At 37.5% G+C, this 15,337-nt stretch overlaps 1 protein-coding gene across 1 annotated transcript in view; it reads right to left on the bottom strand.

The window, feature by feature from the left end:
- Positions 1-8,694: 8,694 nt before the first annotated feature.
- The window catches only part of BTBD8 (BTB domain containing 8), a 34,211-nt gene continuing 27,568 nt past the window's right edge, over positions 8,695-15,337 (bottom strand). Inside the window, exons 15-18 of the mRNA XM_041421848.1 lie at positions 15,135-15,225; positions 14,446-14,570; positions 11,127-13,385; positions 8,695-9,786 (exon numbers count right to left, since the gene is read on the bottom strand). Of these exons, the coding sequence (XP_041277782.1) occupies positions 9,317-9,786; positions 11,127-13,385; positions 14,446-14,570; positions 15,135-15,225 (2,945 nt within the window). The 3' untranslated portion in view covers positions 8,695-9,316. The remainder of the gene's footprint in view (positions 9,787-11,126; positions 13,386-14,445; positions 14,571-15,134; positions 15,226-15,337) is intronic.

Raw genomic sequence — 15,337 nt, 5'->3', positions numbered from 1 at the left:
CTTTCAGCGGTTTAATAGCTCCGCATTGAGGTGTCACTTCTGAAAAGTTTGGGAAAAGAGACAAGTATTTCCCGCCACTTAACGAGGTGAGCTGTTTGAAGCACAGGGACACATTAAAGAGCTCATTAAAAACCAGCGGAGCGCAGGCAGGAGCGAGAGGAGGCCGGGAGGTTCCCCTCAGCCTTTGTGCCAGCTGCTCCCCACGCCGGCCTCAGCCCTTTCCCGCCCGAACCTGCCCTGGGGCAGCGCTGGAGCCCGGGGGCCGCAAAGCGGGAGCGGGGCCCGGCCTCACCCTCAGGCCTGCGGCTCAGCCCTCAGGAGCAGCCGCGCGGCGCCGGGGCCCGCGGCTCGACGGAAGGTTCGTGGTGGGCGCCGAGTTCTGGTTGTGGGTAAGAACAGGCCGAGTTATTTTCTATAGAAGTTATATAAACATAGAAGTTTCACAGGACAAAAATGCGAAAGCAAGAGACAGCACCACTTTCACTGAAAAAGAAATAGTGTGCTGAAGCTTCTTTTTTAATCATGTAAGAGGAAATAACACTTCCACATGGTCAAGAAGAGCTTTTTCTTTTTATTCACTTTTTAGGGCATTTTAAAATAACAACAAGAAACTAACTTCATTTATGTGTTTTTAAAAATGTAATTACAAAGAAATACAAATGCTGGATTTAGGCTCCTGATGGGTACCTTTTTTCCCTCATAGTCACTTACTGTGCATGAAGTTGGACACCCCCGAACTCAGAATATCACTTGAGAAGCATCAAAGTACAATGATGGGTAAGTGTGGGACAATGAGAAAAACCCCAAATCTTAACAGAAAATGCTTCCTATCAGTATTTTGACTCCAGTTGTTATATATTTACTTATGTAAATTATGTGGCTTAATTACAGTTGGCAAATATTTATACTGGAAACTATTTCTGCTTGTCATGTGCACTTGACAGTAGCTGGTTTTTGAAATAAAAATAGGGCCCGTTCTGAGCAGAATGGACCTGGACCCTACACTGTGTCCTGTGTGAGAGCTGCCCTGGCCTCATGCTTGTCTGGTACAAGTCTGAGCCCCTGGGACTCTGCCCAAGGGACAGTTCTGGTAGAAGTTTGTTCTGCAAGACCATTTGAGTATTTAATGACTTGGCTTTCTCTTTTTTTTGAGCCTGAATGTCAGATCACTCATTAAGTAGAGCTCAGACTCAAAGAAAATAGATTTTTCTGAATTGTGTGTGTTCTTCAGAGCATTCTCCTCCACAACAGTTTCCTTTCCCAAAAGGGACTTCTGAGGAGAGCTATTTTCCTACTTACTGTTATCTCTGCTGTGACAGTTTCTGACATTTGGCTAGTCCTAGCTTTTAATCTCAGAAGCCTTTCTTTCCCACATACCTACATGGTGCATTTCACATGCAGGTGAAGTTGCAGAAGAGAGAAAGAACAGGGCTGGTCTGGCAGCATATCAAATATTTCCTGGAAGCAGAGTACAGAACCCCACTTAGGCAAGAATAGAAACATCTTGGGACTAGAACTCCCCTATGATGAAGATAATGGCATAAGCATTTGAATGAATAACTAATTTATGACAAGGCAAAATCTATCATCAAATTAGTGTTTCTCTGTGCTCTTCTGGCCCATATCCTGTATGTTCTACATCAGCACCATTGTTTGATATTGTGGGACTGTTACATAGGTATCTTCCTCTCTGTGTTTTTATATGAAAACTGATTGTTGATTGTCAGACACGTATCAACTGTCCTGTTCTCTGATGACACAATCATAGAAAAAGCAGTATTTTCCTTTAAAGGACAAAAAGGAGTGAAGGTTCACTAAACAGATGGAAAAGGAAAGTAACCTTTTTTTTGCCATTTACAGAGCACAAATAAAATGTCAGCAGTCCACAAGTTGAATGAAGTACAGTGACTCAGCATTTAACTTACACATAGGATTTATTATTTTCTGTCATACAGAAATCAACTAAGAGCCTTGAGGATGTGGCATGGGGAAGAAGGGTTGTGGGACTATGCAACCATACAGATATTCTTGAAACAGAACACTACGTTGACAAGAAATAATTTCAAAATAGGATTACTCAGGCCCAAGCTCGTTACCTAGGTGTGGAAAGCAAGCAGGTGGGAAACATGCAAGCATTCAGTTTGAGAGCTTAACATCCTCCCCTCCACAGGATTGAGTGGTCAAAATATTCTAGGACCATAAAGCCATGGACTACAGGTAGTGACTCAAACTTTTCTTCATATGCATCCCATTATACATATATTAGATTAATCTTGGTTACTAGAACATGATAATCCAAAAAATAGAGATTGAAGGGTTTTTTTTCTCTACAGATACAGGAGATTTTGTTGTAGGCAGGAAGTTAGACTTAGAGGTGGGTCCCTTGTTCGTGGATATTACCTAATTTTATCAAAGTCACATGATGCTTTTATGCTACCTACACTGAATCTGGCACGTACACAGAGTTTATCCTATCTGTATTTATCTTAAGCACACTGATATAACTCTACTGGCAGGATGTCATGCCACACTCAAAAGAGGGTTTCTAAAAAGTGAAGAACAAAAATTATTTCATTAAGTAAAACTGTAAGAAAATTGCAAGAATTCCTACATAAGGATTGCATAGGTGAGGGTATTGTAGGTTGAATTAAGTTGATGAGATCAGGCTCAAAAATGTTTTATACATTTAAGGTACATGGGCCAAAATTTTTACTCCAGTGACTAGTTTTTCTGACCAGACACATAAATAATGTCATCTTCATAAACATGCATCTGATACCACTCACACTAACTTCAGTGGAAGCTGAGAAAGGAAGCTCATCAGGTACATAGATACAAAGTGTGATGGACTACCTGGGTAATTGGGCTCAGTCCCAAATTCGTGCACGCTGTTCAGGTTCACCAGAATACACACTCTAGTCCAGTTAACAGTCATGAGCTCTAAGTATACAAATCCTGTTTTGACCATCAGTGTCCTTGTTAAATGTATCCAGTTACTGAGTTATAGTCAGCCCCTCCAGATATTGAGGTTTGAGTTACTGAAGACATGTATTCATATTTTACAGTGCAATAGCAAAAGAACTTGGGTTGCATGTAATGCAAAAAGTTAGGTTCTTAGGACTTTGATTTCTCTAACTGGACAGTCTTCTGAGCAATCATTTGAGGAGAACAGGGAGGGAATTTAATGGAATTCTGTTATTAATTATTTCATACTTTAACTGCATCTAGATGGTTCATCAGGATTAGAACCTCATTAAGTTGAGTACTGTATAAAACACAAGCATGCACAGTGCCTGCCCCCAGTGTCAGCTCCATTACCCTCCCTGAAAAGAGAATGTTAAGCTGAAAGCCAATCTGCAGATGTGGCTGTGGATTCACTTCTGCGTTTGCAGAACTGTGGCTTAATGGAGCGTACAGTGCAGATTGCAAAGAGAAGGTCAAATGCAAGAAATAAACAGGTGTGTGTGCACACCTGCTCTGTACAGCTTCTTCTGCTTTTAGTTATCAAATGTAAAAAACCAGATTTGTAAAAAAATTACCAAACTCAGTATTTTTCCCCAGCTGATATCCAGTTCTTAGATAAATCACTTTTCTGTTACAGGTTTAGCTTCTTTAAACACACAGTAGTTGTCAATGGGAAGAAGCTAGGTTTTAAATTAGCTAAAGAAGCCATTTGAGCTGTATTTCTTCCAAAGTTGAACATTAAAGCTTATTTAAAAAAAAAATCACACATAGCTTTTGTTCAAAAGAGAAAGATGAAAATCAGTATGGATTTTCTGCAAGAGATGAAAGCTTCTAATTATATTTTATTTCAGATCTAAAAGCCCATTTCCAGAGAATCATCTGTTGTAATAAAGCTGCAATACTTCTCATTTTATCTTCTGTCCTCAGTTCCTATGTAGTCCTGGCAAGAATGTCATCCATCAGTGTAAAAATGTTAAATCACCCCAGTCATGAAATATTAACAGAATGCATACAATTATGACTCCTAAATTGAAGTCTTTCTAGCTGTAATTTGTCATACCTACAATTGTACAATGTTATTAGTAGAATAAAACTAGAAAACTACAAAATATATATATTGGAAAAATAGCATTTCTAGTACATGCATCATTATAGACAAGTCCTGAACCTCATTCACCTGAGGTCAAAAAGAGGGGTTTTTTTGACATTAGTGAGAGCAAAATAATGAATTCCTAAATATCTTGGTTCTCAGCAACAGATGAACAATATGAGAGCAGTTGTTAATTCCATCATGCAAAGGTTTAGGTTTTCTGGAGCAAAGGAGAATTAGCATGCTACTTATTATTTTCCAGATGGCAATAATATATATTGAAATATGTATAAAATAGTCTCTTACAGTATGTACCTAGAACAGGTATGTGGGTTTTTTTTTAAATCATATTCCCTGAAACAAGCTGATAGACAATGCTAGGGGAACACATCCTAGGGACAGTCTTTGGGAGAAATATAGGAAGTTCTCTAGCCCTAGTTCTTCCAAAATAATAACAAAATTTGCCATCTCAAAAATTGAGTATAATTTGAAATAATAAAAAACCTTAAAAAGTATGGAATAAGATTATTAAACATGTACAGTTCAGTCACATAACATCCAGAACTTTAAAATATTGCAAGCTAACCATATTTCTTGTACTCAATTACTAATATTTTCCAATCACACACAAAGTAGTTTTATTATAATGAGACTAGTTTAATCTCAACTATCTGTTTCCATGAGTATTGTGTTTCTGTCTGCTGACTTTATTGTCATTTTATATGCTATGGCCATTGATGAGGCCCTAAGAACCCCATCTAACTTGGAAGTTACCCCTGCTTTTAGTAGGAGGTTGGACTACAGACCTTTAGAGGTCAGTTCAAGCCTACATTTTCCTGTATTGCTGTGGTTTTTCTGTAATTATTTGATTCTGGAGGAAGCTTTTCTAAGGGAAAAACTTAAGAATTTATGAAGTGTCCTTTCCATTACCCCGATACCACAAAAGCAGATGTCTGGTTTTTTTATGCATTTATCTGATCACTTGTAGCAGTCCAGACTGCCTGCTGATCTCATTTCATGCTTACTTATCTCTTCTGATCTTCACTGTATGTCTCAGCCTCTGCATTTCTTTGGCTACACTACCTAAACATGGTATAATCTCATGCATTGAAAAAGCAACCCAAAATATATTATTAACTCATCTGCTTTTCTAACTGTTGTTTCTCTCCTAGGGGTTAGGCTCAGTTTCCTTCCTGCAGTTCTGTCAGGCTCTACCAAACAGACTGTACTGTCCTGTTGCCTTTGACTCTGTGGGCCAATCTCTCATTTTGACCATAGCCTCTAGAGAACACCTTCATAATCAACCTCAGAACTGGTATTTTATACTCATCTGCCTTGTGGGCTATGTTCAGTGATGCCAGTGATTCAGTTTTCCTTAAATCCTCTCATCCTCATTTGACTCCTGCCTCCATATTTTCATTTCCTTTGCTTCCCTAATTTATTTTTTTAATAGATTATTAGGAAGAACTTCCCCCTCCTGCCTTTCCTGTATGGTTCCAAGTGTCTGGCCTTCCCTTGTCTGTCTGCAGTATGTCTGTTGGTGACTTACTCCACAAATATAATTTTAGCTATTATCTGCAGAGCTGCTTCTCCAGATTAGACTCTAACTTTCCAAGTGGAAAAAAAAAAAAGTAATTATGCCTGCAGATACCACTTTTGGAGGTCTAGTCTTTTTTTAAACTTAATACATTCATACATGTAAAACATCTTTCCTTATTTTTCACCTTCATAACATGTCATTCAAGGTAGGCTAAATCAGGGTCATTATCTGAGACTGATTGCCATGTCCTCTCCTTTAAATTTCACTAATAGTTTACTAAATGTGGTGTTACTCTCTGTGGGATACAGACATCTTTGCCCATTCACAGAACAGTCTCAGGTGTGCTGTCACTTGCACCTGTTAACTGCAGCCTGGTCTTCTCAGGCTTCAACAAATCAATTTCACTGCTCTTACTCCAAATACTACTGCAAGGGCAGTATTCTGACTGTGCCATCGTTTTGGTTTCCTCACTGACACCCCTTCACTGTTTCCTCAGATGTATCTATCTACCTTGTCTTTGCTTTAGAGCTCTTTCAGGACCTCATCATCACTATTCACTTGGAGCCCATGGCACCACCTTTGTTTCTCTGTCAAGTTTTCAAAGAAACCTTGATTCCATCCTCTCCTGTTTTGGAGAAGAGGCAAATACAGTGATAAAATCACTGCCAGGAGGTGTGAGAAGGCTTCCAAAGAACTGGGGTGACTGATACTATTAAACAAATAGTTACCTACATCTGGCTTAAAACTTGAACATTTCCCTGAACGCGGTCAGGGTCGAACAGTTTAGGCAGCACGTAAGGCTGGTCAGGATTTTACGTTCTCCCAGCTCCATTGTTATCCAGCCTTCAAATCTCACCCTAAAGTTTTCCCTTCTTGTAATGCATACAGGAGAAAAAATGACTATTTAAACTGGTGATGTGCTGAAACCATTGCTAATCAGCTAGACAAATATTGACACTCTCATTTTACTTTTCCATTCATGTGCATTTTTTTGTGTGTTTTGTCTTATCTTGGATTCTGACCACTCTGTGGGCAGTCTTTGTTTTTGCTCTTTGTTTGTACAATGTCTAGCCAGTGGGATGCTGGTCTGATTAAGCCTCGCAGGCGCTCTAGTAACGCGAATTAAAAACAATACCACTTTCTATTCCTGCTACTTCTGCAGACACTGTTTGGCTGTGGGAAGCTGAATTCTATGGCTGCCTCTGTACCAAGTGAACAATACCATATCCTAATCAGTGCTCTGCTGCAAAACTGTTAAAGGAATTGCAACGACAGCACTGAGGACTTGAAGAGAGAAGCTAATTTAATTTTGATACAACTGAAAAAGTAAATGCAAAGACAAAAACCACCATTAAAAAACCCTATATGTGACTATATTTCATACAATACACTTTAAATTTTGTGTCAATTTTCGGTGTCACTTTATCAATTCAGTAAGAAGTTAAAAATATGGGCAAAGCAAAAAATAGACAAAAGGATCCCTTCTTTCACTTTCTGTCACTTCTCCTTTCCATCACTTCATCTTGTTTAACATGTGAATGCCCATTGTCAGAATATCATCAGGATTTTAAAGCTGATTAAACTTTTTGGTAGACAACTTCTACTTTCACAGACACTAAAAAACACTATTCCTTGGCCTGCTGTAAGAGCTTCCCTTGAGCTTCATCTTTTCCTATGGCCAGTACTACAGTTCTCTATTTTACCCAAAAGATTATCTCCTACTGGTGTACCTTGTAAACACTGAAGGTGAAAAATAGGTTTTCTTGATGTTTTGCACTTCTAAAGGTGGTTCTAACTCCTTCAATATGAAGACTTTGTTAAATACAGAATATTACATTTATAATATTATGAATTACAGTATCTCAGAGTATTTATCCTACTGTTAAAAGAGCAGATGAAAGATTTTTATGATGAGACTGAACATCTTCCTTCCACGTGTTTAGAGTCTTCCACTGACAGAATGGAAGGTTTTCCTTTTTTTCCCTTACCTTGATATTAAAGAACAAGATAAATTTCTTCCTCCATTCATTTTGAGAATAAAACATTACTTTTACTTATGTATCAGTAATTCAACAAAATTCCTTGCTAGATAAATGATTTGCCTCAAAGATCTTTATTCTGTCAAATCCAAAGTCATAACCTCTTTAATCATACACTAAGGCAAGTTCATATTTCCACAGAACTGAGTTTCTGCCTGTGAACAAAAAGAAATGAAGTTTGTCAAGTTAAGGTGCACTGCTGGAACTGTGCAAAAGCTTGCAGAACTGACCATGTTATTAGTGGTTACAGTCAGCTTAGTTGTGTACTCCTATAGTTCCAACTAAAATAGAATGTTACTTAGCCTTTTACTCCTGTATGGCACTCACTTCTGAAGGCACTTCTGTTAATGACTGAGAGGAGGTAGACTACTTCTTTTTTAGATTTTAAGCTGTGTGAAAGACAAGCACTACTGTTTCCATAATGCAGACATCTGAGGGGGGTCCAGCCTTTGCAGGGAAAAAAAACCCTGTATTTTTCAGGAGTTCTGACTGACTGGGTAAGAATTACAAGGAGTTTCTCACTCCTTCCTTCCCTGTCAATCAGAAAAGACAATAATCAGTCCTATCCACACCCAAAGAGCCAAAAGCAGCAAAATGATCTGTATATCCTATTTCACTCTGAGTCAAAAGAAAGGTATCGTGACATTTAGTCTCAATTTATGAAAGCTACACTAGAGATAATAATGAAGATGCAATAATCCTATTACCACTCCCAAAAATGTGGCATCTATGAAAACACACAAACCAAATTCCTGAGAATCTTGCTATACTTCAGCATGGGAACATGCAAGTGTAATTAATTAATGCCTGAAGGTAATTCTAGTTAACATCAGACTTCAGATTAACACTGACCACAACTTCAGATTCAGATGTACTTTTGGAGATATCAGACATGCTGTTTCTTAGAGCAGGAGCAACATTCTACCAACTCCTTTGAATTCATGCACTATGCCATTGGAAATATTTACTTAAATATGTGCATTTTCGTGAAAGAAACAGTGGTCTTTGTACAGCACAGACCCTTTGAAGTCTTATATTTGAAGAAAAGGCAATTTAAAAAATTTATTGAAAACTTCTAAACAAAACAAACCAAAATACAAAAATCAAATCTGGAAGAAACAGATTAAGCAAGCTGCTCATATTAACAAGGCCCAAGGCAGAGTCAGATTGAAACATTTGCTTTGAATATAAGTATGTTTTTCTGTCATTTAAAGTAGTGTTGGCACACATCACCTTTTGACACAACCATTCTAAATCTTTATTATTGTAAAATGAAGTCACCATGGGGGGAGAGGGGGAAAGGAGAGGAATAGGTCTACTATAGTGCATTCATCTTTAAATTTTTGATCAATGAGAACATTAAATGTCAAAAAAAGAAGATAAAAGAGAGGGCAGAAACCCAGACTTTTCTTTCATGTTATCTAGTTTTTCTAACAATTCTAGAAAATACATGCTCAAGTTCATTTTTAGAAAAGACATACATTTAGGTCTTGAAAAATTACTGTACTTGTGATTAAATCTAGATGATAAGTTAACATATTTACCTCATTTTATCAGAAAGATTGCCTCATATCAAGAATTGCTCGTTCTTGACTGATGCAGTATTTCATTATGGTATGGAAACAACTCAGCAAAAATAGATTTGGGGCATGGGTTGGAGTTCAGTTGCAAACAGCTGAAACCTTAATGATGGGTTTCCAGTTCAAGAATTGTCCATTCCCCTTGAGGGGAAGAACAGTCTTCAGATGAAAAGCTTGCCACTGTAATGCTTGCTGAGGAGTCGTCAAGTGGAGACATGAGCTCAGTCCACCTACTGAATGTGTCAACTTGTGAGGTACCCTGAGGATTCGAACCATCTCGTGCCAGAAACAGTGTCTGATTGATAAGACATTGTGCTAAGTTAAGGTCTTCAGGAACAGAGTTTTTGAAATCTATATTTGAGTCCTGCTCAGATAGCAATTGCCTGAGTAGAGTCCAGTCCTGTTCTGCAAACTGTTGATCTTCAAAATCCATGTCTAGAACTGCTGTTTCTGAATCCATCCTCTGCTCAATTGCTTCTCCAACATCCATCTCATATATTGGAGAAAGGGTTTTTGAAGGCCGATGTTCATACATGCAGGTTTGTGCCATTGTGTCATAATCATCTATGTCTCCTGAAATAATTCACAATACTGTACAATGTAAAAATTGTAGATGATCCTCCCCTCAGGGCTGTGTAGAGCAAAATTTAATTCATTCAGGAAGGACAATCCAATCAGGTTAAAAAAGGGGGGGATGGAGGATTATACAAAAATGACAAAATTTGAGGCATTTATTTCCTATATAAAAAACAAAGTATGATTTATAAATTAAGTTAAAGCAGCAATCACCACTGGTAATTAACAATAACCTCCATAATTAAGTTTCTGATACAGAAAATGACAATGTAAATATACACTTAATGCACATGAAATTTCTCATTCACTACATAAATTAAATTTAGACCAGGAGGTGCATAGAGGGAATTAAAAGAGAATGATTACTGAATGGTGACTTAAGCTATGTCAGCTTAGAAGAGAATTAAAACCAAAATTGTTTATCCACAGGCTTATTTCTACATTGCACATGCAAGGGCAGCTGCAGGCAAGGGCAAGCAAACTTAAAAAAATAGTACAACTTTTAATGTCTTCTTGTTCTGTGGTCTGGCTGAACATAGATCATCATCAGTGTTTCATTACTCTCGAATACACAATAGTTGTAATCAACACTATTGTATATTTTTGATGGGATAAACAGACTGAATTATTGATATAAAGAAGACAAAACACAAAACTAGACAAGTATTCATCTAGCTACATGAAACAAGTTAGACCTTTTTTGTATATAAGCATCAGTTCTAAGTATAATCTCTCTTTAGGAAATAACCTTTTACTGGTAAAATTTAGAATTTTAGACATCTCATAAGCTCTAAAGCAGAGTTCAAACCTGCTCCCACTGGCATATATGGCAAATATTCAGTTATATTCAGTGGGAGAATGATCCAAATTTGTATATAGTATATAAATAAATAAATTACAACAATAATGCATATAGCTGTTCAGGTAAACAGTTCAGTGCGCTTAATTAAGGTTATTACTTTAGTTATTGCACATCCCATTCATACTCTATATTGTCAAGCAGACAAAACAAATACTAGGATTCCATCAAAAGTTGATGCTGTCAATGTTAGATTGGATCAAAAATAACTGAAGTACAGACAACTGCATCCAATCTTTCTTTTAGCATTACAGGAAATCTCTTTTCTTGTAGTCAAGTTTCTCATTGAACAGCAGGTTTTGAAATATTGACGGATATTTCAAACAGACAAGCATTCGCTACCCAAGTGAAATACTTAAAAATATTTAAATATGGTTTCAGCCAAAATTACTTCAGGATTCAATCCCAGACAAATTGCCAAAGCTTTCCCTATTAATTTGGTTTTGAATGACTGAATGTTTCTATTTCTGTACATTACCTGGAAGTAAATCAGTATTAGCGCATTCAGTAGTTGCTGGTTGACTCTCTCTCACTTGACTTTCCTGAGTCAGCATCTGATTCTTACTGGCTTCTACAGGTTTTGCAGAGCTGCTCTTTTGCACATCAGAGTTAGTTTCTCTCTGCTGAAGATCCAGATGACATGGTCTTTCTTGAGATTTTGCATCATTGTCTAAGTACTTATTGCACTGGTGAAATTCACTAATCACCTCATTCTTCATATTTACTTGCTGGTTTTCTCCTGGATGTGGACTGCCTGCTGAATATACTTTCTCTGAGCAGTTCTGTTCAGTCATTGAAGCACCTTGATTCTCCTTTCCTGGGATTTCAGTACCGTGAAGATGCAGGACAGAACTTCCACTTTTATCCAGTCTATTGTCTCTATCCTTTTGCTGTTTGCCATCCAGGAATGCCTCTTCAGTTTCCAATGAGTATCTTGAATAAAATGTCGTTCCATGGTGCTCTTGAGAAACACTGTCAAATACTTCTGGAGTAAGAGAATCTATTGAGTGCTGACGTGAAGTGTGAGTTTCCACTTTATCGTCAGCTCCCAATTCTTCACATTCATCTACTGAAAGTAAAACAGATCGTTTGAAATTTTTAGTTTTAGAAAACTCCTGACTTGCAGTATCATTTTCTGCTGCATCCTCAAAAGCTAAATTATCAATTCCTTGGAACTGTTGAGTAGGAACATTTGATGGGGGAAAGTTTTCTGCAACGTTCTCTGCTTCAGATCTGTCATCTTCTGTTTCGTCGGCAGAAGAAGAAACTTGGTCTGCTTCCTGAGTAAACTGTGTATTACCAAAAGTAGAACTTTTGCTTTCTCTAGTCGTGGTCCGTGAACTGTCTTGATGGGACCAAATTTTTCTTGGTATTTCATCATCACTCGTTGAATTAACACGAAAAAGATCAGAACCCTCTTTTTTCATTTTCACTTCTATTCTTAGGCTGCTATCATAAATTTTTAATTCTTCAGGTGTACTTGTGTCACTGCTGCTTCTTCCAAGAAAATCATGACATAACATAGTACTGCATTTGGAAATCCCTCTTTCATTGGATCCCTCATCGTCCTGAGAGCCTCCGGCATCATAATCTTCTGATCTTGGTTTTATATCATCAGAGGATGTGGTTGCACTGCCAGTATCGGATTCAGGGCTCTCTTTTGGATCTACAGCACCAGTACTCCAATGGTCCACAAAGCGAATTTCTGCATTTTCATGGTTTTCTGGCATTTCCATGGGCTCTATAAGCTCTGTGTAATTAGGTGAATATTTTTCTGTTATTTGTTCTGTGGAACATTCTGAAACATCGTCTAAATCTGTTGTAACTGATTTATATTCAGTCAAGGCTGATGTATCACACAGTTCATCAACTGTAAGAAATCCTTCCACATGGATTTGAGAAGTTGATGTCTCAGAGTTTATTTTGTCACTCTCTTCATTACAGACTTTTGCCTCTTTTGAATCTTTCACCAGTTCTCCTAAAACAATGGCCTTTTGATTGGTTTCCTTGGAAAAGTCTGAATATCCATCATTGGAAGACTGTGCATGACAGTGAAATTCAGCTGTATTATCATCTTTCTCTGGATCCTCAGTCTTTCTAATTTCAGTCTGATCTCCACAGATTTGTCTTGTTTCCATGTCGTTTTGTATTGAAACATTCAGTTTATTAATAGTTTCTTCTGCAATTTGAGGAGAAGATTTGGATTGCATTTCATATTGCACAGTTGCAGAAGAATCTGGTAATTTTTGTTTATTGGATTGACAGGACTCCAGCAATTTATTGTCACTGCTACTCTCTGTGGCAGGTTTTAAAGATTCATTTGCAGAATAGCGTTCATTATTGTCATGAAGCTGACCTGCCACAGCATCAGCTGTGTTTTTCTCAAGTTTCTGTCCTGAACCTCTGTGCTCAGAGGTGTGCATATTCTTCTGGACAACAGGAGAATCACTCCTTGAGTGCTTTTGGGCAGAGGACTGAGATTTTAATACAGCTGTTTTCTGTTTTGGGTCTTTATTATTCACAATCTCAGCATTCTTTGATGGAGCCACAGTCTTGGGTGTTATTTTTGAAGTGGCTTTTGTTACAGGTGTTGGTGATTGTTTAATACTCTTCTTCTTAGCTGAAGGATGTTTTTCTGGGAGTGTTGTCTGAACCAGGTGTTGTAACACATTTTTTTCTTCATTATGTTTTGGAGACATTCCTGATTTCAGTGAATTTGGTGATTCCCCCTGAGGTCCTAATAAACAGTAAAAAAGACTATAAAGGTTGTATGTGCCAGTCACAGTATATTCACCAATTTCATGTTAATGCTTGTTTATGTTAAGAAACAAGTTACTCAACTTTTAATGCAACTAAGGGGTTTAAGGCTTGTTAAAGAATTAAGATTTGAAATAATAAGTAGTAGACAAAAATACTGTCTCAGCACCTTTAAGGCAATTCATAGAATGTACATACAGGAATCACTTCAGCCTGTAACTGAAGCAGTCATTCCTAAAGTAGAAAGCAGCAGCTCTCTAATAATGCATACAAACACTACACAGCAGCTTAGCACAGGAAGTAATGAGTACTGTATTCAATTTACATTGTAGAGGAAATGAACAGAGGCATAAAATAATTACATCAGTTATAATGTGATTAGAACACCAGAGTTAATGTCCCTGCTCAGTCAGAAAATACTGCAAGATCTTTAATGACCGCAAATTGACAGAACCTGTGTCTTCTATATCACAGTGCATTTAAGATAATGAAACTTGAATGTTAGAGCTCCATCCTTAACACCTTATATCCTTCTTAAGCAATGTTTCCTCTCTGTGTTCTAGGGTGTCATTTCCTACCCCTTCTGTCAGTAGCTGTTGAAACTGAGTATTTGTTTGGGGGCCAGTATCAGTACACCACTGAGAGGGGGAAATAGGAAAACACCTAATTTGGGAGGCATAAAGCAGTCTGCAGTCCAGATCTTTGGGGCTTATTACAAATGCTCAACGTACAGAATTTCTGTTGAGCTCAGTCAGGGTTCCAAATGCAGAAGTGCAGGGCATCAGCAAATGGAAGACTCTGCAATGCAGATTAAACAAGCGGAAGAAAACACCGAGTGGCAGTGAAGACCGTCTTTTAAGTATTTTGAAGTTGACGCGTTAATTTGCATTTTACAGTTTAGGATTGTCACCAAAAGTGAAATATGGAAAAAACCCAGAATTCTCCAGAAGATTTTTCCAAATACTTGTGCTAAAAACCAAACAAACCTCAAAGCTTTGCATAATAGTGGCAGATCATTTGACTGCTGTATGAAACTTTACCTTGGTTCTTGGGAGAATTGGTAGGTGTGTTTTGAGTCTTTTGCTGCGCTGCATTCGCTTTTTTCTTTAGAACAGCTTGTACATTTTGCTCATTACACCCCTTTCCTGTTGGTTTTTTTGTTAGACTGCAAAGAAATCATTACATTCATTATTTCCAGGCTTAGATCTAGCAATGTTTAATTATATTTAAACAAGAAATACATGTGTTTTAATGTGCACACATATATAAACATTGAAAATGCAACCTAAAAAGTAAACTTTCTGAAAATAAAAAATATATATCTATATTTTTAATTTATATACAAACATGTATATATAATGACCCGTTTCACAATTCCACTTCAGCTGTCTCCTGTCCAGTTTAATCTAAACTATTCCAGCAATGGTATATTTACAACACCTTGTGTAGTCATTAACTGTTCCAGTATGCAAAATCCTGAATGACCTATAACATTTTAAAAATTATTAGCATGCAACAGTCCAACACAAAAGCCAAATCAGTTCTATCTTTACAGCAATGTTGCCAATAGCTAACTCATACTGTTTTGCAAATAACATCCTCCAGACAGACATGCTCAGAGTAAAAAGAACATCTAATGGTAAGCTTAACAGTTCACCTGAAACCTTTCTTCCCAAACTCACACACTCATGCACACATCTATGAAGCAGCATATTGCTATGTAACATACCTGCTTGTTGTGGCATTAGCCTCAAGCTCAGTCTTTTTTTTTTTGGTGGTGACTCCATTTGATACCTTCACAGATACCTTTGTTTTCACTACTGTAGAGTAAATTCAAAGTTAATTACAGAGGGAAATTCACTGCATGTAAGTACCAAAAAAAATCTAACATGTGAAGATCAGTTATTGAGAAGACCATACATGCTAAAGTTG

The sequence above is a fragment of the Onychostruthus taczanowskii genome, unplaced genomic scaffold (genome assembly GCF_017590055.1).
Source record: "Onychostruthus taczanowskii isolate IOZ18803 unplaced genomic scaffold, ASM1759005v1 scaffold7, whole genome shotgun sequence".
NCBI lineage: Eukaryota > Metazoa > Chordata > Aves > Passeriformes > Passeridae > Onychostruthus > Onychostruthus taczanowskii.
Note: the sequence above shows the minus strand (reverse complement) of the source record. Positions and strands in the feature narration are given on the sequence as shown.